We start from the raw sequence: 25,141 nt of genomic DNA, 5'->3' as shown, positions 1-25,141 counted from the left end.
CAAGAAGTTCGTGTACATAGCATTTATGATTTTTGCAGACGAGGCGTTCCTTCGCTCCTTATGAAAATCTTCCCTCGTCTTCGCTGCGCCACGTTCAACGTTCGGTGGTTCGCGCGTCTGGCTCCCGAGGTGTAAATAAACGGGATCTGAGATTACACTTGATTACAGGGAGCTCCGCTCGGCCGTCCGCGCATCTGACCATCCTTCATCTGACTTTTTTCACCTCCCTTTTCTTCTCGCCTCTTCTCATTCTCTCGTCCATCTCGCGGCCATAACGCCACTGCGAAACGAGTTACACCTTCGGCATCACATTTGATACTTCGATTTTCCGCATACACCAACCGTAAAGTGACTCGACGAGTACGCCAAGAATAGGTGCCTACTTGTATTGCTGTGAGAATGTTTCAACTGTAGGCGTAGTTACGCCTGAACAGAGGCAGCATGACACACGCAGAAGCGAATGATGACCATAGTTCAGGCTGCTCACTAAGCCACCTTTTTTATCCTCGCCACCGCGAAGAACAAGCCTCTGATAAAAAGACATCGTGTTCTTCAACTTGGAACTATACTCAATCGGTAGCATTTTTGTTTTGCAGTTTGATTGGCTATTTTTGTCACATTCGTTGTGTGTTTCCTTACTATAAATTTCAACACGGATCTTGCGTGAATTTATAAATTTCACATCAATTCTCAACCATATGACTACCCCATCTGCATAACTATAATAAAACTTTTCGTCGAGTGTGCAGCTGTTGGATCGAAATGCGATTAGTTCTTTTTGTACCGCTTGATAAGAATCTATCATCGCAAGCTTTTCGGGGAGTAGAAAAAAGCAGTGACGTTTAAGGCAAAGGTGGTGATAAACGTTCGTCACAGGATTAATCACGTAAATCACGCCATAAAGGATGTACAGGGCCACGTTGACCGCTCAGAGTCCCTTTGAAGAGGGCCAACAAAGAAAAACGAAAACGAAGGAACGAAGAAGATGGCGTGAAAAAAAAGGGAGCAGAAATTCAGGTGGAGGAGATGAAAGAGGGTAAAAAGAATACCGGCACTCGTCTCGCTAAGCAAATCCTGTTTCACGCCTGCCACAATTTATGCAATTTTCGCAGCCCCTGCAATCACCAGCTCAAACCGTCGTATAACATGTGCGAAAACATCGGAGGCACGGCAGTTGGAAATAAAAAGTTAACTCCACTCGAGCTGGAACGTAATCGTATAAATTCGGTTTTTTACCAGGTATACCTATAAAAACAACAATGCATACAACAAGGGCGATATCATATCCGTTAGTAAACGAAAAGTGCGCGTACATAGTTGAGTCTGCATAATTGCAACGAGGATAACAGGATTTCTTGCTAATCTCGGGGGTGAAATATTACCGCGAACTGTAACCCAAAAGTCGACACGCATTTAGCAATTCATATTTGTTTCAAGTAGATATATAAATATGTCATAATTCGCCTTCGTCAGCGCGGTGAAAATATTATACCGAGGTTAAAGGCGAGCACGTTTAAAATTTATTGGCCCACTTGTCAGGCGGATAAATATCCCGAAAATACGTCGATGAACAACAACTCGCGGCAACAATTGTAATCGTTTATATATTTTTTTACTCTTATAATTTGACTTGTTGTTGGTAATGTCCGAGACGGCGCGCAACATTTTCCCTCTCAGTTTTTGTACCTCTCGGTCTTCGCTCTCCTCGGTAGCAGAATGTCTGTGCCCCAAAGCAATGACGGACACCCACCAATAAACCGTGTAGAAGAGTCACGAACGTCGATGCCGAGGGCGAATGTCGGGAGAGGAGAGTGCCAGCTCGCAATTGCGAACACGTATTATATTCATATAAGTATGCGTTCGGGCGTCGCACGAGTTACGCGAATGCCGGTGAAAATTTGCGACGTGCCATCGGTAACTACTGCCTCTGGTTTGCTTTCCATCTCGCAGACTCCATCGCAGTCTCGAGGCCGCGATTATACGGCCTCGCTCTCATATCGAATTCTTAGCATTAAATATTTACCAAGTAATTGCAGAGTTCGACTTTTAAATCCGATTAGTCCGTCTGCGGTAAATAAATTTTACGTCATTCGCCTTTACATAGGTAGCAGGACATACGTAAGAACAGTTTTACTCGAATAGGTTCAGTACGTAAAAGTTGGGAGTACCAATTCAACCGATAAGAGGTTGCTGCGCCATCTTCGCCTCATTCCGTATCTTCTTCAGCGTTCGGGCGTATTTATATATTTAGTAACTCGTTAGACAGAGAAGCGGAAACACGAGAGTAGATTACCTGCCTGGATCTTCTAAACCTACCATCTACTTGCTTCTTAGCCTTTGCTCTTCTTACGACCAGGTATGTAATAGACTCGCTCACTCCGTCCTTTTTTTTCCTTGATGAAGCGACCAATTTTTATTTACCCCCGAAACGAAACCCGTGTCTAGGATGTTATCAAATTCTGTACAGCTGCGAAGCATGTATCTGCGACAGATGTTTCTCAAACAATATCCTACGATTTCTAAAAAGTAATTCTAAATTCGGTTAGATCTTATCCGTTCAGAGGAAAAACAATTTTACGGTTGAATGGGTGGAACGGAAACAACTTCTGATCCAGTAGCCTTATATGTTTTCTGTTAATTTCAGTACCAAATCGAATTAAACTTGAAAGAATCACGGCCTCTGGGAGTGAAACTATCTGGGACTGATGAAACCGATTTATCGTTAGTGTACGTATTTCATCCGCGACGGTGACGAATTCTCCAACGATTTTTCGGATACGAAAGATCAATCCATCAATCATTGGATTCATGTCTTGAATTTATCGACGGATCATTTGAATTTTACGTATCTTCGAGCCGACTCACACATTCCGCAAATTAGGGCACTCCGATTACCGAATTTCAACGTGAAAGTCTAGAGATCACAATATAACCTCTTTCATCTGCAATTGAAGCTAAGCCAAGATAGCCATATCAAAATTTACAACGGATCTATTCGTATGAATTTTATGATGAGTCGACATCGAGAAAGTCGCATGGTTCGATTATATGTCTTCTTAGATCGTTAACGACATTTTATTATACCAATATCATCGAGTGAAATGCCGAGTAGTCAGTTCAATTAGTCAATCGCTTCGGGTATCTGTAATTGACCGTAAAAATTGTCAGTTATAACGAGTGAAAAGAGGCTGTACATACAGAAAGTTTTGAAATAAGGCGAGAACCGAGATGACGGTAGATGAGAAACTCGTCGCAAGGCGTTCCCGGGTAAATGAACCGAGGATTCATCAATGTTCGTAAAATTACCGTTTCAACGTGTATAACCAGCGCCCAACTTTGTACCTGACTAGATTCAAGCTCCGTGTTGATTTATAAGTGAAACATTATCTTTTTGAGGGCCAGTCACATAGTAACGACCCATCCGAACGACGGCAGCAGCGTTTAGCGGTGCAATGCATCATGGTAAGGTAATGACGCCCATGAATATGTATACCTGAGCAGAGCAGAACGAGCTCCACGGCGCCATGGCCACGGCGGTATCTATAACAGGAGAGGGATAGGCGGGAGAAAGAGAGGACAAGGGTTACTTATACTTTACGCTAAGAGCCAATAGGGTCTTCGAACGAGACAAAAGGGGGAAATGAAGGATGTGCCTTCGCGAAGCTTTAAAACATCCTAAGACGCTAATGAGCCAAACTACCACAGCTCAGCCACTGCAACCCGTCAGCTGCTCAGTATACGCATTAATAGCATCGAGTCATAATGACACCTCAGAAGTTTGATGCACTATGCGATCCTTTGATACTGCCTATTGCGCACAAGATGAACAATCGTTGAATAGAGTAGCTTTCATGCTCGTACTCTAAACACCGTGATATCAAAGAGATCCGTTTCGCGTGTAAAGGCTACCACTAACTATTAGTCGTTCAAACAAAACACCTCATTGTCAGATTTCATTTACAGTGCTTGAATACGATAAGGTTTCGCACGATGTTTGCTTCCGATTGCGAAGTATTATACCGTTCACATACCCGACGTATTTTATACCGGAACTTGCTCGGTGAACTAAATTTCAGTACATTAATTTAGCTACCGAACCTGGTAAGGTACGGGGTATAATCCGGACTATCTGGGAAACGTTGTGTACTATGCATATACGAGGAGTTCAAGCGGAACCGGAAGCCACTAAAACGCCGAGAAACTCGCGGGCTCGATATAGCTAATTCAAGTTTTGTATGACAAGTTAGAGGAAAGGATTTTCAGAAGCCAACTTCTTGCGACTCGGCCGAAAACGTACTACAGATGCGGAGTGATGCCGTACAAAGTACTTTGAAGTGTAGAACGCAATTACTTATCGCGAGTAGTTAGCAAGCTCAATTTCAAGCCCCAGTGTTACAAAGCCATGATTGGGAGTTAATCGATGTCGAAATTGGAAGTCGAAACTGTATGTATAGAGATGGTTCTGATCGGGTTCCCAGTAGGGTTGCTTTTAGCTTGGGGAATAGTAATAAAATGTCAACGTGATTTATTGTGGTCGTTAATACGAGTGAAGAAGGTGGAACAGTTTATCATTGCAGCATTTTTTCAGTTCTACAGAATACATGCAACATTCTACTGAAACTAATTATCATCCAAAACCGTTTCGTACTTCAAAAAAGAATAACTCTGTTATGCGCGTTCGCAGCTTTATCTTCTACGGCGTAAACGTCAAGCTGTACATCCAATCCAGTACCCAATTCACCAACGGCTGAGACTACAATAGTTCTGGTACCAACGCCTCCTTTGACCACGTTGATCGTCGCTGCCTTCCCTGGGGCGTTCACTGCTGATACTGCGGTAATTCTGCCCTCGGTATTGAACCCTGACTTAGCAACCATGGATTTCCCAGGAACAGGGAACTGAAAGTATGATGGCAATCCAATACATGGGAATACGTCAAACTGCAGTATTGATCAATTTAAGGACGGCAAAATACAATAATTTTTGGCAAATATGAATAAGGGAATTGAGCACCAAATTCTAGGTGTCATCGGCTACCTAGCATCTCTCGTGTTTCCAATTCCCTCTCGTGTGAAAATGAAACAAGCAAAGTAAAGTGGAAAGAAACGAGACCGCTACGAAAGTGGAAAAATTTGTACGACCGAGGAAAACTGTGCTGTGTAACAACGTGCAACCGGCTTGCCATTTGCCGCACAGTGGAAAGACATAGGTCCTCATTAAAAGAGGTAATGATGAGCATTTCTTACCCTGAACAAACGTCTGCTCGCCACGAGAACGTCTCCATCCTCACGCTCTCCGAGCCTGAGATCATCGGCCGTGGCGTAGGCGGCGAGGCAGAATCCCACGATGGCTAGTAGAACGAATCTCTGCATATTGAATGCCGAATGTACTTCAATTCCTGTATCTTCCGGACTAAGCCCGCTGCGATGCTTCGGTATCACTGAAGATCCAGCATGAAATCGCACGGTATAAGTACCTTGTCTTATCGATTACCGGTGATGATTCCTCGTTCTCGGTCAGTATGACCGACCAAACGACTCATTGCCAGATACGTTCGCATTTTTCCGAGGAAGACAACACGTTACGCAAGTGGCGCCTCATCTTTACCAAGTAAACAACTTATGATTGCAAATATGACCACAATACGCGAAAACAAACCATGACTGTAATGTACGTATCTGCGAACAAATTGTTCTGCTTCCGACCCCATCCAGAAAGTATTAGTTCTATTTGTCGATTACTTTGAATCATGCTGGATGGCTTACGATCTTGTCCACTTTATTAAATCGCATGTGACGTTGAAAAGAGAATTCCTGACTCACTGAGACCCTTCGGAGAAATTTTAAAGAGTTTCTTTTCCATCTCTGTTCTGTTTACAAGCTCTATTTTGAGCGATTTGTCGTACCTTCTGAATGCGAGAAATTCCCACAGTAAATTACGTAACGTACAAAACAATATTCGTTTTTTCCTGTTTTATTGAATTGAATAATTTACGACGCTTTTGCGGTACTTCGACCTTCGCATCAGAAATTCACCTCTGAAACATAAAGACACTGCTCACCGATCACATATGTTCTTGCATTTTGTGCTGATGCCGAGATCTGGGTTGTTTGGATTTAATTAAACTTTTAGTTTCCGGTTTCCATTTGTTATTATCTTGCTTTCATATATCACACTATGCGATGCGTAAGTTTTATTACAAACTACGGGGGGTCTCATATCTCTTTTATCTAATCGGTGCATATCTGCTGTCTATATTTGCCGTATCATCCGAAGTCTGTCCTCATAAATCGTCATGTGTTTACTACTATAGAGTTACAGCGAGTGACTCAACTGCAAAAACAATTGCTTCGTTTCGTTTTCATTTTTCGTTTGGAAGAATGTACAGCACTGCCTTTGAGAGAATATGCCAAGGTTTGCTGAAGTAAAGTATTATCAAGAACGATTACCAAGAATTGTTTTGCCTCGTGACGAGTCTTATTTTAAAATCTTCACTCCATATCTTTCTGCATTCTTTCGGTGAGACACTTTTTGTGTCAAGAGTAATGGCCTTTCTTTGTAATAGCAAACCTTCTAAATCTCATCATATTTCAGTCATCTCCGAGCTACAACGACGGCACACACTTTGTCACGAGACTCCAGGACGAAGACGAGCTCATGAGCAGCCATTGAATCCTCCGAGATCCTGTCCAAAATCTATAAGAAGAACAAGCCCTACGGCTTACCCTCACCACGCTTCTGATTACAGACTCTTCTGTCAACCTTGAGATAGTGGGTGAGTAAATTCATTAGCTTCCATTACCTACCAACATGAACTCATTGAAAAAATAAGTGGCTTTTTGAAATGTTATTTTAAACAAGTCACATGCGTCAAAAAGGTGGCAAATTTTTCTATCGATCGTTTAGTTTGAAAGCAAAGATATATAATATAACGTTACTATCCTCTGCTTCACAAATATCCGCAATCAAACGGCATATAATTTGGATAAATAATGTTTTCCTGGCACAAATACTGGTGGAAAAACTTCTACGATGGAAATAGCACGTAGAATAGAATAGAATAGAACATAGTTTTATTATACGAGTACGGTAACCCCTAAGTATGAAGAGAAAGCAATACATGTTGTAAAAAGAGAACAAGTAGATTTAATACTAATTTAATTCTAACTTTAATTCTAAATATTCTAAATAATATCCAAGAGAGCGGCAAGGTATGGGGAGTACAGTGGTTATAGCACGCATTACGGAGACAATGTTCAAGGTGCGTGAGAATTAGAGCAGGGGAGCGTACAAAAAGCAAAGAAAAGCGTAGCACAGAATGCGCAGCGATGTTCCTTTTGTGCCTGCAGTTGCAGCAGATCGGTAACACGAAAACACATACTGAACGAGATATAAAAAATTCGCAAAAGAACCGAATACTGAAAAATCTGGGATCCTGCCGAGTCCGTATCAATCAATCGAAGTTTAAAACTCTCGGAAGGGATGGTTGACATCAAAGGAGTGCCTCCTTCAATATCAGTCGTCCGTGACATCTTTTACGCGCTGATAGTAGGAACACCCGACCTTTGGGAATGTTAACAAAAGAACTGACGGGTCAAAGTGCGATTCGAGATCGATTTCACCCTTCGTTGGCGAGGCCGCCATCGACGCAACCCCTCGGGTATTGTATTTTTCAAATTGCCAACCGAGTTTCGGGTGTCACTTTGCTATTCACCTAACGCCCTCACGTCGCATGACGTATTTCCCTCGAATTGTGTGCCTGATCGAGGCGAGGTGTACCTGATTCGCGCCAGCTGTACGGGCGAAACGAGATTCCACTTTTTCGGTAATACTTTCAACCGTTTCAACCCCGTGCATAGACGACGTGCGATTAATGTAACTCTTCTGGTTTTACCGCCCGGAGCGGGGTCGGCGTGATGGGAAAGAGTGACGAGCGGAATGCCCGGAAAGGCCGCAATTATAACCGCATTACTAAATTATGTCCCGAGCTTTATCTCCGACCCTCCTCTTCCCCTACTTCACCCTCTTCCCCTGATCGCACCCCAGCATCGCGGCACTCGCTTTCGCCATCTGAATTACTGAATGCAAGACTTTTTATCCCTGGGTAGCGTGCAGGAGCTTTGTTGACTTTTACAAATGATTATCTGTAGGTATACGAGAAATGAAAAGCGCCGAAAATGTATTCCGTGCAAATATTTACTTTCTAAAAAGGGTTTCACTGAGGAAAAACTTCCTCCAAGGTTCGGAATCAATTCATCCCAACCGCCTGCACTTGCACTATGGCAAAACTTTCCTACTACAAACGGTTCGAGTTTTCTCTGCAGCGACAGTGCGATAATCGAATAGGTATTCCCGAAAAACAAAGGATGATGAGATTTTCATGGATCAATTTTTCCTCGCATAGGGGACACACGTCCGTTATCCGTCCGTTCATCCGGCCATGGACCATGCATACTAACGCGTATTCCGGAGTCTTGGCAGCTAATGGTAAGCAATCGGGCTTTCGTCTACATCCCTCGGAGCCATTTTTTATGAAAAATTCATGCGACGCGGTCATTATACAGGCTTACTCATCTCTTCCAATCGGATTCCAGAGCGAAAGGTGGGCCTCTCTATGGTTCTCCGAAGTCGAATCAGGTGTAAGCGAGCCAATCTTGTGCGGATCAATGGGGGCTTATCTCGACTCGGTGATAATATTACGTAAGATGAACTGTCCGCACGTATAAAATCGGCCCATCTTCATTCCGACATCACATCTCGGGAATTCCTTCACCCAGACGAGGAACTGCTTGCGTTTTGGATTTAGAGTTAACAGCTGTTTTATGACCCGCGAAATTATGAGCCCGGGGATGCAAGATTTTACGAGGCTATAACTCGCGGCCCGTTTAACATGCACACCATATTTTCAGTAGGAACTTTTCTCGCCGTGACGAAACACCGGGATAAAAAAAAAAAAATTGGCTAGGGGGAGGAGGAGGAGAGAAAAGAAGAAAAAAAGGAAATTATCGGCGATGGCGAACGGCTGGTTGAAACGTGCATTAATCCCTAGCCCCAAGCCACGGATCGGAGTGATTACACTCCGTCGGGGAATCCCAACTTGGTCAGATCTCGTGCAGAGTGCGCCATTTTCCAGTTTCGCATCGGTAAAAACACTCGATGATTATATACGTACAGCTCGCACGGCGTATATTTCATTCGATTGAAAATACGGCACATGAGCGTATAATGGCTAGAATTAGAGTTTACCCGCAGACTGGATGCAGCCGTAGTTGTACGACAGGTGAAAAAGCGCACAGCTCCACTTTCACGGTGCTAACTCAATTTGCATTTCTTTTATCGTCACGTTTATATCTCCCCCGTCGTTCCTCGTCCAGGTTCCCTCTCATACTCTCGTTTTAAATCACTCAGGTATCTTCGTCGGCCCATCTCTCCCTCCCCACGTTCCTCCTCTCCTCCTCTTTTGCTTTTCACACGTGACACGACAGAAAAGCTCCTCGCTTGTCGCATATTTACATCGCGTCGAGATGGATAAAAGCTTGGCGGCGAGAGCGCCCTTGATACTCGTGGGAGTCTGGACTGATTACCTCACAATGGGAACAGATGCGGTGTCGCGGGGTTGGATGCACGCTAACATCTCTGTTTGACAATCCATCGGCCGAGTGGGCGGGAAATTTAATCGACTGAGCATTATTTTGCTGCACGAAATTCGTACACGCGACAGACATTTCCACAACCTGAGTGTCACTCTTGCAGCGAAATGAGATTACAGATGTACCTCTTCTCTTAATTGTTTTCCTGCTCTTCACTTGCGACTGACTACAGGATCGATCACACGTCGACTCTGTGTTCTGATTATCGAATCAACCTAGGAGCAACGAGTGGAATCGTACCAAGGCACATCCAGAGGCAAGGAGGCTTTGTCTTTTGACGCTTGGGTAATCTTCTACAGTATCTGACACAGGAAATTAACGGCTCGTATCCACCACCGCACCCTACGCAGAATGTTTGTTACAGAATGTAGTTTCGGATTTATCTCCACCAAGTGTTATATCTTCCACGTTGACTGTGCACATGCATCATGTTTCTTCGCCTTTGCTCCGCTTGTCTAGTAATTACCAGTGTCCCGCGAAACATGCTTCGTGTCAACTTATCATGTATCGTTCCGGTGCGATATATTAATCACGAGTTGGATATTTTTTTTTCAAATTTACGAGTGTTTCCCATGTAATACTTCGAGCTGTAAGATAGAATTTAATATGCCAATTTCCCAGGTTCTAGCCAACAGTAGACAAGTTTGTGGAGTCGCAGGTGGTAAGTTTAAACTTGAAACAAGCATGACAGCTGGACCAGAGCAACCCGCATTTAATTTTATTTGTTTGAATTAAATTTGCATACTTTGCAAACAATTTCGAAATCGCGTACACTGGAAGAAGTTCCAGATACGAGTTGCTCTCTGAGGAAAAGTTCCTGTCACCATCGTAGTTTGATTAAAAAACAAATTGTTCCTCGAAGGAACAAACATATTTTTTAGCAATAAATATTGCCGTCCTATTGAGCATATGAATCAGATGTCATCGCATGCAAAAGTTCGAACGAGCGATTCAGGAAGAGTGCGTCACGCGTTCAAACCTAAATATCGCAATGCACATTAAACGACAGATCCAAAAGTTAATATCTCATAAATCCAATCATCAGTGCTCTATATATTTCGATAAAGCATGAAACTCTAAAAAATGTAAAGCTACGATGAAACCGTCTGACCAGTTCAATGGAACCTGCCAAGCATCCCTGGAGTGCTTCTCCGCGCTGTTCCACGTCCATCGTCCTGCTGCTCCTGTGAACGTTCAAGTGTTACGCGAAAGCCACGTGACATACTCCACCAAGTTCTATCACCCTGAAGGCTTGTCACATTTTGCGATTAAGACTTATCCGCCGACTACCATGCTGCAATCTCGAGCGCAACCTGCTGTCTTGAAAGTGTAAAGTGGTTTAGAAATCGCGACGCGATATGAAATTTCAAACTTTTGTAAAGCGCTGTTATTATTCGGTATCTCCTACGACAGAGAATTCTTTTTTTTTCTCACTTTAGCAGTCGTAACAAATGTCTACCAAAACTTCCGACGATGATGATATAGTTGGGATTGATCTGAGCTCACTACAATTTTAATGATGAAGCATATTGCTCGAAACTGTCTGTAAGACCTCAGCGGGATATTTTATTAATGCTACAAAGATTTCCTGAAGTTTGCGTACATCTAGATTGGTGGGATGAACCAATGATATACACCTACGCATACACCTAGCCGCGATGAAATCCTCTTTACTTTTAAAAAATTTATACCGTTTGCATCCCTGCCTCGCCTAAACCGTGAAAATCTGCGGGAGAAAGCTTCTAGACTCCCTACATAAGTAAAATCCCGTACACCGTTCGCTTCTTTCGCTTTGCCGCATCTTTGATCTTGTATTTCGTACCGGCGTGAGGAGGTAAAAAAAAATGTTGAATAAAAAAATTTGTTTCAAAATATTATTCATCCACCCGTATTGTCGAAACTTACGCTTAACTTATTTAACTTACGAAACTTATACTGAAAACTTATTGCCGAACATTGCAGTACTGGGGAGTCGTTTTATTTTTGCCACTTCTACAACGTACGTACAAGTGGAGTAAAATAAGAGGGAGAACTGACAGATCACCACCCTCTATGCGCCACTCGTGTAGCCACGTGGTTGCTTCTGAGGGGTGCATCCTCGCTTCTATAGATTCTGTGAAGGGTCCGTGCCAAATCCTTTTATTAAATTAGGCGAAATGCGAATTACGAAAGGCATTTCAATGGGACTCTGCAGGGCGACGGGAAAAGGACGGTTCCTGTGGGACAAATATCGCCTCCTACGTGATATCCAGACAAAATTTCTTAATATGAAATGCAATCGGTGTTGTTTTTTTTTTTTTTTTTTTTTGTTTTTTCTTAGGAAGGGGCATCCATGGCCGCGCGGCGAAATGAAAATATATAAATATTGGAAAAATCGAATCACTTATTAACGGTCGCACAGCTGGGCTGAAAGAGATCCTTTTTTTTATTTCTCTTCGCAAAAGATATACGAGGGTATTACATGAAACTAAAAAAATTGCACGACAGCAAGAATTATAAAGAAACAAGTCTCGATGTAAAAGTTTATCTAATTTTTTTTTTTTTTCTTTCTCAAACTCCTCTCCCTGTTACACTTCTTCTTCTTCTTCTTCTTCTTCAGCGTCGTCTTCTCCGCTTTGCTTCGCGGATGTGCGGAACAACTCCCGCGGTTAAAGGAGCACGTTCAACCGAGTATAAACTTGGGTGTAAATACGTCGTCGTTAAGGATTATAAGGTTTTGCTGCAGAATTTTTAGCGTTAATCAGAGCAAACTTTTCCAGCACATGAGCGTCGAGCGTAAAGACGGAGCAAAACATCAGCGTATAAAAACTACATAATTTTCTTGGTTAATTTTTAAAGTGGCACTCACCAAGTTGGGTCTACAGGTACACGTAGGCGCGGCGCTATGCATGTATAACATGTAAGCCGGTAGCTGCTACCTGCTGGCTGCTATATGCTGGCAGCTGGTAGCTGGTAGCTGGTAGCTGGTTCGCCTGCCAATTGCCCCCTTCTTAATAACGCTGTAAAAACCCTCTCAAGCTCGGAGAGCCTCTCAGAAATTATAATCCCGCCTTCACTTCTGTCTTCCTGTAATCATTTACTTACTAGACTGCTACGCCTTACCTTGTACCTGATGCGTGAACGAGCCTGCCCAATTTCACCCCACTCGCAAACGGCGGAACAGTCGAACGGTATGATTGTAAAAAAAATTTTTGCAATTTGCAATTAGGTTAGACGAGAAATCCTTCAGAACTGCATTAAACATATAGCGGCTTAAAATTCGCCAATTTTTCTAAAGCCAGTTAGAGAATGAATAATCAATCGAGTTTCGCACGTGATCTTTTGAAAGCGAAGATTGTAAGATTCCTTTTCTCAAAATGAGGTCGACAGATTAACTCAACAGGGCTAAACCTCGGATACGGTAATGTGGAAACACAGTATCGCTGGTTTATCACAATGTGCGATAAACGTCTGCCTTGATGAATAACGATCGCATAATTGTGAATCGATCCAGGAAGGCAAGGCCATTTAACTTTGTGTGTACCTTGCGGGATGAACGAGCGTTTTGCTAGCGGGGAGTGCCGATCCAAACGTGAAGCCTTTCGGATCAGCGAAGCGGAAGGCTGCGGTCGGTCCATGGCTTTGGTTAGGAAAACTCGACTGGAGTTAGTACTGATTGGAGAACGACGATGCCAGGGTGGTGAGGTTAGACGTACCTTTCGTACTGAAACACCCCCAACGTTGCGTGGTTTTTAGATATATGCAATTCGATCCGACAGCGATAACTCGCTCTAAAGTCCAGCCTGAACCGCCGACGGATGCTGCGGGCAGAGAAAGGCTATCGGTTCCTTCGGAATTGGATCGAAAATAAATTCATCCGGCCCACCTCCATCTTTGAACTAAAATCGTTGTATAACTAGCCTTCAGGGTGCAATTTTCAGGCGAGTAATTCTTGGCTGAAACTTTTCAGTCGGTAACGCAACAATTGAACGTAAGGTTTCGTTCTGGTCATACATACCGAGTAATTGATTCCCCAAGATTTTCGTATTTACACTGTAAATTTGACTGCGAGATGTATCAATTAGCAGCGGATAACTGATCCGATCCGAACTCTGGGGCTTAGCAATAACAAAGGAAATTGGTTAATTAAGTCATAGGACGTTCGTAAACATCAGGAGGGTCTGTTGAATAATTGAGAATACGAATCCTCCTTGTTTCTTCGCTGGTAGAATAAATCAGTCGAATATAAACCAAGTTTCACGTTTTCGATCCACCAAGAAAAGGAGGATCTAGATGGGGTGATTTAGGAAGTCTAATTAAGAGTAGGCGGTCGCAATTGGCTTTGTGTACTTGTAGACCAAACGAATCTCGGTAAATATTGTCAAGTGATTATTTCTTTCTGACGTATTTCCACGTCTTCGATTTCTCGTCGGTTGACAACCGCCACGAACAACTGAAATTTACGATTTTTTTTTCGATTTATGGCATAGTTTAAGCTCTTCTGAACGAAATGCATTGAAAAAAAGTTGTTCAGTTATGCGTTCGTAACATGTTAAAACATTCCTTAACTTCTATCCCGAACACATTATATAGAAGCAGCAATATCAACACCTAGATAATACATTTATATTGAGGTTTTCTCTGCATAGCTGACTCTTGCAACTAACAAATGCAGCTTCTATAAGCTGCATATTTATATGATTTACTTACATCATATTTACATCGGTCGTTTTTGTCCATCTAACATCAGCCGAACGTGATTAAAGATACAGCCTTACCATCGCCGTTTAACTGCGAGGAACACAATAGGATGGGTAGACGAAGTTCCGAGAGGGTCAAGAGAGGTGCATTTGCTGATCTGGTACCACCAGCTGTGTGCGGTTGACAACCACTTCTATCCACTAATTATCAGCTCGTCGAGGAAGCTTGTCAAGCTTCCTGAATTCTGAATGCAGAGTGGGTCTCATCAGTTAGAGAGGTAAGAGCCATTTTATGACGTCGCAAGAATCGAAAAGTAAACAGTCAGAAAGATATCTGGTGGAAACAACCGGAAATTGATTTCGGGATTGAATATTTTATCTGTAACTTTGCGAATGATTGAGATGGGTGGGGAACGAGAAATAGAACGGCCACACATCAAATCAAGAGGTGAAACATCAATTTTTTGGAGACGATTGAATTTGTTTTAGAACGTTAAGATGTAAAAATCTTAAGTGTAGAAAATGAAAACATGAAATCGTTAGGATTCAGACCATTCTTACGCGTTGGGTTATTGCATTCATATTCGTGCAGACGATTCTTTATTTTAGCTTTTTCCGTACTTCAACTGTACGCATTTTAGAAATTCTGTAAAATATAAGCCCGGATCAGGCAATTCTGCATCGTCGTCCACCAAAATTTCAGCCCGCTTCTCCATTGTGAATTTTCCTGTAAGCAGTAACCATTCCCGAGGTAAAACTAAATCTGAAACACGTATAATTGACAGACGTTCCCCGATCTATCGTATTTCCGGCATTCATCACGAATCCCCATCAACTCCAACCGCGACGAGTAACAAGTAGAAGAGATAGGGCGGTAAAAAAAAGGTTTAAATGCCGAAGCGAAGCTCGGCAGTTAACGTAAAAACTAACAATGAGCCACAGAATGGTTGACGAGCAGATAGCGTCGACCCCGAACGATCGGCGTTGGTGAGAGAGCATCGAATCTCTAGAATCGCCTATCAATTGAGTCGACGGGGCGCACGCAGCAACACAAAGGGCCGTCGATCGTGCTGTTAAATAATCAACCCCCTCCCTCCTGTCCGGGTCTTTTATTCAGCACGCCGATTAACTTGTTCCGACTGAATATGGTACCCATCTCTCTATCCGCCGTTCCATTGTGCTTTCACGATTTAGACTACGACATATCAGCCTGTGTCGCCCTCTTCCACCACGGCTGTTCGATTTAAACTTCGGTGTTTGCCCAAGCGTGACCCCGCCTCGTGTTCCGTGTTTTCGAACAAAAGAGATTATTATTGCGAATATTTCATTCGGATGCGTAGAATAATAACATCGCGCCGGTCCGTAAGTATTCCACTGGTGTTGGTATTATATCGCAGATTTCATCATTCTCAGTTGTTTTTTTTTTTTTATGTAGAAAATACCGTCGATGTGGAGAAAAACTTGACGAATAATTAATTGATTTGCTTTAGAGTTGCGTGAAACTCCGTCGATTTTTAAGGGTCATTATTTTTCAATCATTTCATAGCTGTTCGTCACAAAAATACTCAATTGCAGCCCTTATAGTGAAACAATTAATTACAGAGCTATTTGAATATTAATGTAATGTAGTATACTTATCCCTAAGATGTGGATGGGATACAGGTTCCAATGTAATAGTGAATAAGTTCAGGTTTTAATTCAAGCGTTCATTACAGTGTAGTACATAGGCGTGACGCGTCTTTGTCTCCAACGCAGTCAGAACTGAACTCTGAACTCAGGTCAATTGACCCTCCGTCTCCGTTCACCTCCCACTCCACTCTTCCATCCCTCAACGCCATACTTTCTCCTACACTCCGTACAAAAGACCTTATTGCTATACCTAAAACTATCTAACGACCTGTGCATACTCGCACGTTCCTAATTTTCGATATTACATGTAATATGTGCTGTAATCTTTGAAAAATTTTCATCTGACTAAAATATGTCTCCAAGGTCGATCTCTTTCCCAATTTAATCAGTAATTCGATTTGTCTTTTGGTCTTTGAAAATGAGTAACTTCAATATGTATCTACCTTGCGTCAGATCAAAGTTTGTAAAATATTTACTTTCTCGGTCTATTACCTGACTTCGAATACAGCTAAAATCATATTTTAAAATGAAGTACACACAATGAACTGCATTTTGATAATTTTTTGACAAACATTCGTCTCCTGCAATTTAAAACGGTTCTAATTTGTCGAAACCGAACAACCGAAATACTGCACGGCCTTTTTGTTAATGCAGCTAATCGTCGAGTTTATTAAAATATTAACAGTTGAAACAATTATGTTTTTTTTTTTTGTAGTCAATGCTAGAATACCAAAGCCACGACGACGTGAGAGACGAGAATTCTTTTCGCTTAATGCACTTAGGGTGAGCAGTTCATATAACTTACACATGTATAGATGCTTGCCATAAGTCCTGACAATCATACATCGTCATACATAGCATTAAAGTCGAAAGCAAAGTTTGGATATTCCGGTGTTCGGATGTTCGGAAAGTGACGTCACCCAAATTTTTTTTTCTCTTGACGTCATCGATCTATATAGACGAAAATCAGCTAGCCAAATTCCTCAGTCTGGAAACAACCACGCAGTAGAGCGGACGTATGAGAATCGCGCTCCGCAGATTTCGAGTACCGGGTTCTCTACCTCCTGGATCCTGCGCTTCGGGTCCGCTTCCTGGTGCAATTCGAGTTCCAGAAGAAGCGCTCCGTAGATTCCACGCTCCAGGTACGCTACCTTGTGACTTTTGACCTTCAAGACTAATTTTACGTAGTTTTAGCGGTCCAGGTCTTCCACCCGGTGAAACTCAGCCTCCAGCACAAGCAGTCCGCAGTTCTGGGTGTCCAGGTCCTTGACGTGATGAAACTCGACTTCCAGGACAAGCGCTCCGTGGTTCCTGCGCTCCAGGTCCATTACCTCGTGAAACTCAACTTCCAGGACAACCGCTCCGTAGTTTCTGCGCTCCAGGTCCATTACCTCGTGAAACTCAACTTCCAGGACAACCGCTCCGTAGTTTCTGCGTTTCAGGTACACTACCTTGTGACTTTTGACCTTCAGGACTAATTTTACGTAGTTCTGGCGCTCCAGGCCTTCCACCCGGTGAAACTCGACCTCCAGGACAAGCGCTCCGTAGTTCTGGCTGTCCAGGTCTTTGACCTGGTGAAACCCGACTTCCAGGACAAGCGCTCCATGGTTCCTGCGCTCCAGGTCCGCTACCTGGTGAAACTCGACTTCCAGGTCAAGCACTTCGTGGTTCCTGCGCTCCAGGTCCGCTACCTGGTGAAACTCGACCTACAGGACTTGCGCTCCGTGGTTCCTGCGCTCCAGGTCCATTACCTCGTGAAACTCAACTTCCAGGACAAGCGCTCCGTAGTTTTTGTGCTCCAGGTCCTTGACCTGGTGACTTTTGACTTTCAGGATTAATTCACCGTAGTTCTGGCTGTCCATGTCCTCCACCTGGTAAATCTCGAGCTCTAAGACAAGCGCTCCGTAGTTTTGGTTGTTCAGTAATTTTTTTGTAATCAATGCTAGAATACCGAAGCCACGACAACGTGACAGACGAGAATTTTTTTTGCTTAATGCACTTAGGGGGAGCAGTTCATATAACTTGCAGATGTATACATGCGTGTCATAAGTCCTGACAATATTTACTTACAAATTGCAATCACTCATCTCCGGCAAACACTGGAAGCGGAACGCGTTGTAGGGCGGTGAAGCTCAAATAACCTGTGCAAAGTACTTTAAACCGAACAGCAAGATATTTATCCTGAAGGTAGAGAAGAAAAAAAAACAATTTGTGCAACACAGTTTTATGAAATTTAGAATAAAAGGGAGGTGAATGAAATGGAAATCCTGAATAAAGTTTAGTCACTCTCACAATCAGTTTGAATATATATTAAAATTTTAAGTTACACAAAGTGACCTTCTCTGTTTGAGGGGAACTTCAAGTGGCATCCCGGTGCAAAATATAATTCTAATTTCATTCACTCACTGCAATTAGCTGTTCGTATTTTTTAGTTAAAACGTACTTGCATGTATCATTTCCCGGCCTTTCAACAAACACCGGATTGTATTCGTATCGAACAAGTATACACGCAGACTGCATGAATTTTTGTGAAAGGAAAATTTTTCCAAAGCCGTATTCCAGAGTTTAAAAGTTTTTCCGCGAGCCCAACATAATCCGTCGATAGATATACATGTATAATGGACGAAAAAATGAGGCACAATCAATGTCCCGGGATGCGAGAGGGATGCTATTAAATTGAAACGAAGTCTGCGAAACGAACAAAGACTCGGTTTTTAATCAACTCAATTGACGCCGCGACGGATCGCGCCGAGAGACAGGCAGACTTGCTGCTGCTGCTACGAGCAGGACAATCTGCAATTTATCCGACGTCCTAAATTAGCCAATCCAATGCAAAATTATTCGCCTGCACAACTCTGTTATAATTCGTTTCGACCGTGAGCTTACCGTCTCTTCTCGTCTCGTCGGCACGACGATTTGATGACACGCTCGGCGACGGAATATGGAAATAAAGTTGGTTGTTTAATAATACCAACTAATTGCGAAACAAAAATGCAAAAAGCACAGCCTTTTGCGCCTGCAGCGACTGATCCAACCGAAAAATCAGAACGGTATTCGTCTCTCTTCGCTTCGACGCGATCACGCGTCAGAAATGAAAATAAATTATGCGGTTTCGAGTAATTTCAAATTATGTTCACACCATTCGTACGGAGGGCTTGACTGTTATCGTTCACGAGCTCGTTCAGCGGAGCGTAGTAGCTTGTGTGGATAACTCGGTGAGAATATTCGCGTGGTTTAATTGTAGGTACGTCATTTTATGACTGAAATAATAGCCCAGAGTGTGATAATATTTTGCAGCTTTTCATCAGCAGATGATACTGCCGGGGTAATTAGTGAATCAATTACAATAAAACAGCTTCTGATTAAATCTACATCCGATTCCCATCGACTCTATATCAACGTAAAATCGATCGACAGCCGGGTCCCCAGTGCCGCGACTTCACCTATAACATATGCGAGGGTAAAAACCCTGAATAATGAAAATTTCTGCCATTACAAGCCACGTTGCAATGAATGCTCCGTAACAACGCCGGTGGGATTGGATTAAATGAGTAATTGGCTTTAACGAGGGCGCGTATCACACCGAATACGCCCTTACGCCGCAGCCCTTATCGTCAGCTAAATCCACTTTCTGTGTTGCTTCCGAAACGCTGTGCCTAATTTCGGTGAACTTTCCCATTCGAAGCACCAAGATATCGCCCAGGTACCGATTCCGAGTGAATTAACCTTTACTTACACACCTCGAATCGTTACGTTGCAGCGTTGTATTGACGCGCATGTCGGCCAGGTCGCAGACCGTGCATCGGTAATTAAATTACTACTTCGTTTATCGACAAACATGCTAGGCGGAGGGCGGAACTCTGCACGCACCCCGAGGTGAACATCCATTCATGAATATATCGATATTACCGTTGGCACACGTGCATGTACACACCGTCGTTTATACGCGCGCATACGCGCATCTAGGTGCATATAAACGAGCCAATATTTACACGCGAGCATTACCCACCTCCACCTCCACCTTCACCCGCCGCTGAACCTGTCAGGGAATGCAATTAACTTTCAATGAGTTTAAAGGGAGGTTTTACCTGAATTTCTAGAGATTTTAACCCGGTTATACAGTCGTTCGAAACTTACTAACGATGTTATATACTTGCTTTCAAACTCTACAGAATGTGAACGGTACACTGCACACCGTGGGTTACGCTTGATTGCCGGTAACAGCGATATTATATTCATAAAACTATGCCGGCATTCGCGCTTCGACACTTGCGGAACTCGCCTGCTCGGCTCATTTTTCGACAAAAAAAAAAAAAGATTTCGATAGTCTCTGTTATGCTTGAAACCTTATGAAAAAGGAAGTTAGCATCACTGTAAGGATCACGTATGAGAAAAACATGTTACCAAAGATTATCCCGACCGTGTGATGCTGTAGAAGGACTCAATCCTAGTAAGTAGCCGCGGGGTAACTCACCCTATGCATTATGAAAAGATCCATCTTCTGATAACGTGACTAAACGGTTATTATAACTGTGCACAGAGAAATTCTTAATTTCGGGTAACGCGACATTTTTTTACTTTGAAACGAATTCTTCTTCCACCTCTTCTTTCCTCTTCTCGCTCTCTTTCTTTCTCGACAAATCCAAACGCATCGTAATTATGAGACAGAAAATTTATTTCAAAGTTACAATTTGCGTTAGCCAAATATGGCAATTCGAATGACGAACTTGTTGCACGATTAATTTATTCCCACGTCCACTGAGAGCATTGTTTTGACAAAAGTTGAAACCTTCAAAAAAAAAAATAAAAAATTCCAACGATACCCAATTAATCGTAGTTTCTCTTCGAAATTCAACTTGCGATTATCACAAGAGAAACTAGGAAACTGTTAATCAAACAGAGTCCCCTCCAAAGTTTTTTGCGATAATTATTACAGCATGCCCGGAATCGATGAGTCACCGATCCGCACGCATAATTCGATGCAACTGCAGGATCCCCATATTTTCCCGCGAAGATCACTGCATAATGCGAGCATAACACGAGTCCTAGTCGAGAAGGTCTCCAAGGGACACGTGGTGACGTGGTGTAAAAACATTCGGGAAACGCCGACGTACAAGATGCCCCTCCCCCCCCTCTCCGGATCATAGGGGTCACGGAGCTATACGACTATCTATCTTGTTCGTCTTCGGATGAATGGCGAGCTCTACGGATGATGGATTGCCATGTGCCGCGAACGTTCCCTGACACCCGCATCGAGGGATCCTCGAGTCGGTGCAATCCTTATCCCTCTGGACCCCTCGCCAGCTTTCTTCTCGGTACCAAACGCCCCTGAGCTTCTATTAGTCCAGGAGAATAAAATAAAGTTCTATTCAGGAATAACGTAGGTTAGCCGATGTTTTTATAGGTTCATCACAGACGGACGAACATATTTTCACTCACCCCCCAAAAAGTTAGGTCCGGATTTGTCCGCAACGATTGTTTAAACTTTTGAGACCCCACATTTTGTTAAGCAACGTCTTTGTTGTGGGTCATACACGAAAACTGTTGAAACAAAAGTTGTTCGTCTCATCATTCTCGATAAAACAAGCTATCGTGAGATCAATTTCCTTTATTTGTTTAGTTGCAAAATGCAAAATGCCGTGGAAAAGAAAAATTTACATTTCTTGTTATAAATTGATGAATAAACAACGTGTGGCTTTGAAACTCATGGTACAGGTAATATGATTTTTTTTAATTCGTTGCGGACAAATCCGGACCTAACTTTTTGGGTGGTAAGTGAAAATATGTTCGTCCGTCTGTGATGAACCTATAAAAAAATCGGCTAACCTACGTTATTCCTGAATAGAAGTCAGTCGATTTTATAGCTTATTCGTCTGGACTATATGTGCGCTATTCTCTAAACGCTAGATTAAGACTTCTCAGACGCCCTGTGATCGAAATAATCCGTTGTGGGCGCACACTTGTCGTCCATATCCGTCCGTGCCCCAAACAACGAAGTCCAGAAATAAAGTTACGCGTTTTGAAATTTATCTCTCACTGCTGTGCCGCGTGAATTATGAAGTGAACCAAAATCTCATATCCCGGCTCGTCGTGCCGTCCGAGAATTTACTTGCCACCGAAAATTTAAGCTGCACAGTGAAGCTGGTTCAGCTGCCGATCGTCGACTTCGAGCGAGTTCTGGAATGCACGAGAAATTTTCGAGCCGATCGAATTTATCTATTTTGGTCACAATTGCGGGCGTAATTTAAGCGGGCCGATATTGCGCTTCCGGCACTCCAATTATTAGGCGAAACTACAAACGACAGTTGGCGGCTTTACTACGAGATCAAAGCAGTGGTCACGGAGGACTTGACCGTGCCTGGGGCTATCACAGAGGGGTGAATTCTGGTGATTACAACGGATGGATCTCAACCCCTCGGCTATGATCAATCGAAATAATTTTTTTCCATTTTTATTTCGAGAAGTACAGTCTGATTACGCTTCAGGGTAAATTTGGAAATAATTTTTATCTCCCGACATTTTTTAAAAGAGGAAACAAATTGCGGTGTGCAAGGGTGGAATTCGGACGTATTCGTGTAACAAAAATTGTCAATTACCGAATTGGATGATGCGAGTGAAAAAGTTGAGAGTGAATTATTAAATCGGTATAATATACATGTCGCTTGATTATTCATTCAGTATTCACGCGGACCAGAACGAGATCTCATCTCTTTGCTAATTTAAAGTTTTTTAAACTTGGGTGGTAGGTGGGTAGGTAGGTAGGTAAGGTATAGGTAGGTACGAGAACTTTCATTTAGCCAGAAATTCTCCAGGGTCCTCGCAGACCCAACTCGGTTGCTTGGTATGCATTCTATTCCAGCCGCAAGCGACGTCATCATCCTCCCGCAAATGCATACGGCTACGTAGGTGCGCGTTATACTTCCATACACGAGCATAGACGGACTCGAAAACCCTGGACGTGGTGAAAATTTACCAACAAAAAATTGTTTTCCCTGCAGGCGTGCATATAACAATATGTAAAATCGCAAATGTAATCAGCTCTCACCGATTGCCTGACTCTCATCTCTCCGAGGGTAAAACTTTGCGATACAGGGCTTAGTTTCGAATGATATCGTGCCTTGACAAAAAAATAAATTCCATTCAAGTTCCCGCGGAGCCTGTCAGATTCTACCTTGCGGTGTGTCGCCGTCGCCTGCGCACGACGCAATATTGTACTATATATAGGTAGGTATTCCCCGTCAACGTCGAGTGATCAACGCTGGGGAAAAAATCGAAAAAAGCATTTTTATATACGGTCGGTTTCAAGTTCCAGATCGAGCCCAGCTTGACTCGTTAGCCCCGCGGCGAGGGGTCGGGAAGTGTGTCACCCCACCGGGTCGGGAGAACGTCGCACGTGAAACGTTCCTGCAGGACACCCTGCCGTCTTTCCCGCGGCTTCCCGACGGGAGGGACCACCGACGATCCGATCCACTGTACTTCCTGCCGCGATCTTAACCGACCCGAAACTAAACGCAATTACCAGGCACGGCAAAAATCCTGGTAATTATTGCTCCTCTTGGTGTTCAAGGGGAATTTCATGAGCTCTGAGAAAGGATGACGAGGAGCTCCGAACGGAAGGAAATGGTGGGGTGCAAGGGATGGACGGGTGGTTGAAATTTACGCCATCGTGAGCGTCGCTCGGTCGAAAAGCTGGACGGAGCAGCGTGCACGCGTAGAAAGGGAATAACCGAGTAGGTATTTCATGCCGACGACGCAGTGCCGGATCGGGGGCGGAACGGGGAAAACGGTGGAAGTAAATTAGTAGAGGCACGTTCGGCGGGCTCCCGTGAGAGGAGGTGGGGCAAGACATCGACTCTTCAAAGGCGTCGGATATCCATGCTCGCGTAAGTGTTGTAACGGTGATGGGTTTTCGCGCGTGTCAGTCGGCATGGTAGTATAAGAGTGGGAAAACGTGCCTGAAATATCCTTCGGTATCATCGCTTTCAACTTCTTTTAAAAGAGCGCTCAAAGCGAATGCCTTCACTACCCTGGTTCGATCCGGTCCCTCTTCGTTGCTTCCGCGCCCCTTCGAATCTCCACCCTGCGAGGAAAGTTTTTCTCGTCTTTGCCTTTTTGCTTTTCTTCTTCCAATATTACAGCTATGACTCGAAGGATCTCAATGCATACGGGAGCTACTTCCGCTGCATACCGTTTTCACGATCTAATTCACGGCTCATCCTCCTGCTCCTCCCCTCCCCCTATTCCTCATAACGAGACGGCTGACTACAGAAGCATCCCGGAAAAGAATCTGATAAACTTTTCGATCTTACTTCTTCACTGTCGTGAAAAATCGCGGATTCTTGTTCCACGAGAAAATTTTAAATTTCCGAGGCTGCTTACGCTCTCAAGATGGACGCTCCGATTCTGCAAGGTGATGTCAAATCGGGGTTAACCGTCCGGTATAAGGGAGCCTGGGCACGTAGGGACGGTTTGCCGGCCACCTCGTCATGTAAGGAATGTCCGGTGCCTCGCCTCGTCCTGTGTGTTCACCTCTTTCCGAACTGCCTGCCGTCGGAATACTGATTTTGAAATGGCGACGACGAAGCAGCGGCTGTTCGCGGTGAGTCCGAGTCGAGGAATTGCACTCTAGAATTGCTAGGTGACAAAGAAGACGCCGATAATTCCTCTCGGTGACAATTCGGGGTCATCGTTCAAGAGGCTGACTTGGGACGCCTTGTCCTCCCTCGTCATTTAACTCGCGTTCTGACCGACGTCATTGCAGACTTCACGAGTGAGAAGGGTGAAGGATGGACGTGGCGGCGTCCCCTGCTTTTCCACTTTGACACTTTCGCTCTGAATCTCAAGACCATCTTAAGCCGATTCAACCTTCGGTCCGTGGACATTGTAAGTCTCACGAAAAACTCATTTGACTCGTGGAGATATAATTGTACGATTTAATTCATTGTGAGTTTTGGAAGGGTGAATTGATTTCTAATCGAACATCGAACCTTTGAGTGAATTTTTTCCTTTAGGAAGGAGTCGATACGGGATTTTAGGACTTATCGTCAGAAATCGCGCACTGTAATTTAGCTTGATGATTCACATCCATCTTTCCAATCGTTATTTTAATTGATGTAACTAACAAACTTAATAAGCGAGCTGCTTGTTGACTCGCAAATAAATTAACCTTATAACTGCGTTAAA

General features: G+C 43.5%; 1 protein-coding gene across 1 annotated transcript; it reads right to left on the bottom strand.

Moving 5' to 3' along the window:
* Window positions 1-4,508: 4,508 nt before the first annotated feature.
* LOC124180107 lies at window positions 4,509-5,461 on the bottom strand. Its single transcript, XM_046565190.1, has 2 exons — window positions 5,247-5,461; window positions 4,509-4,898 (listed from the first exon to the last, which is right to left on the bottom strand). The coding sequence occupies exons 1-2, from the start codon at window positions 5,370-5,372 to the stop codon at window positions 4,650-4,652; spliced, it is 375 nt and encodes a 124-aa protein (XP_046421146.1). The 5' UTR covers window positions 5,373-5,461; the 3' UTR covers window positions 4,509-4,649.
* Window positions 5,462-25,141: the final 19,680 nt, after the last annotated feature.

The sequence above is a fragment of the Neodiprion fabricii genome, chromosome 4, assembly GCF_021155785.1.
Source record: "Neodiprion fabricii isolate iyNeoFabr1 chromosome 4, iyNeoFabr1.1, whole genome shotgun sequence".
Taxonomy (NCBI): Eukaryota; Metazoa; Arthropoda; class Insecta; order Hymenoptera; family Diprionidae; genus Neodiprion; species Neodiprion fabricii.
This window is presented reverse-complemented; position numbering and strand designations above follow the sequence as displayed.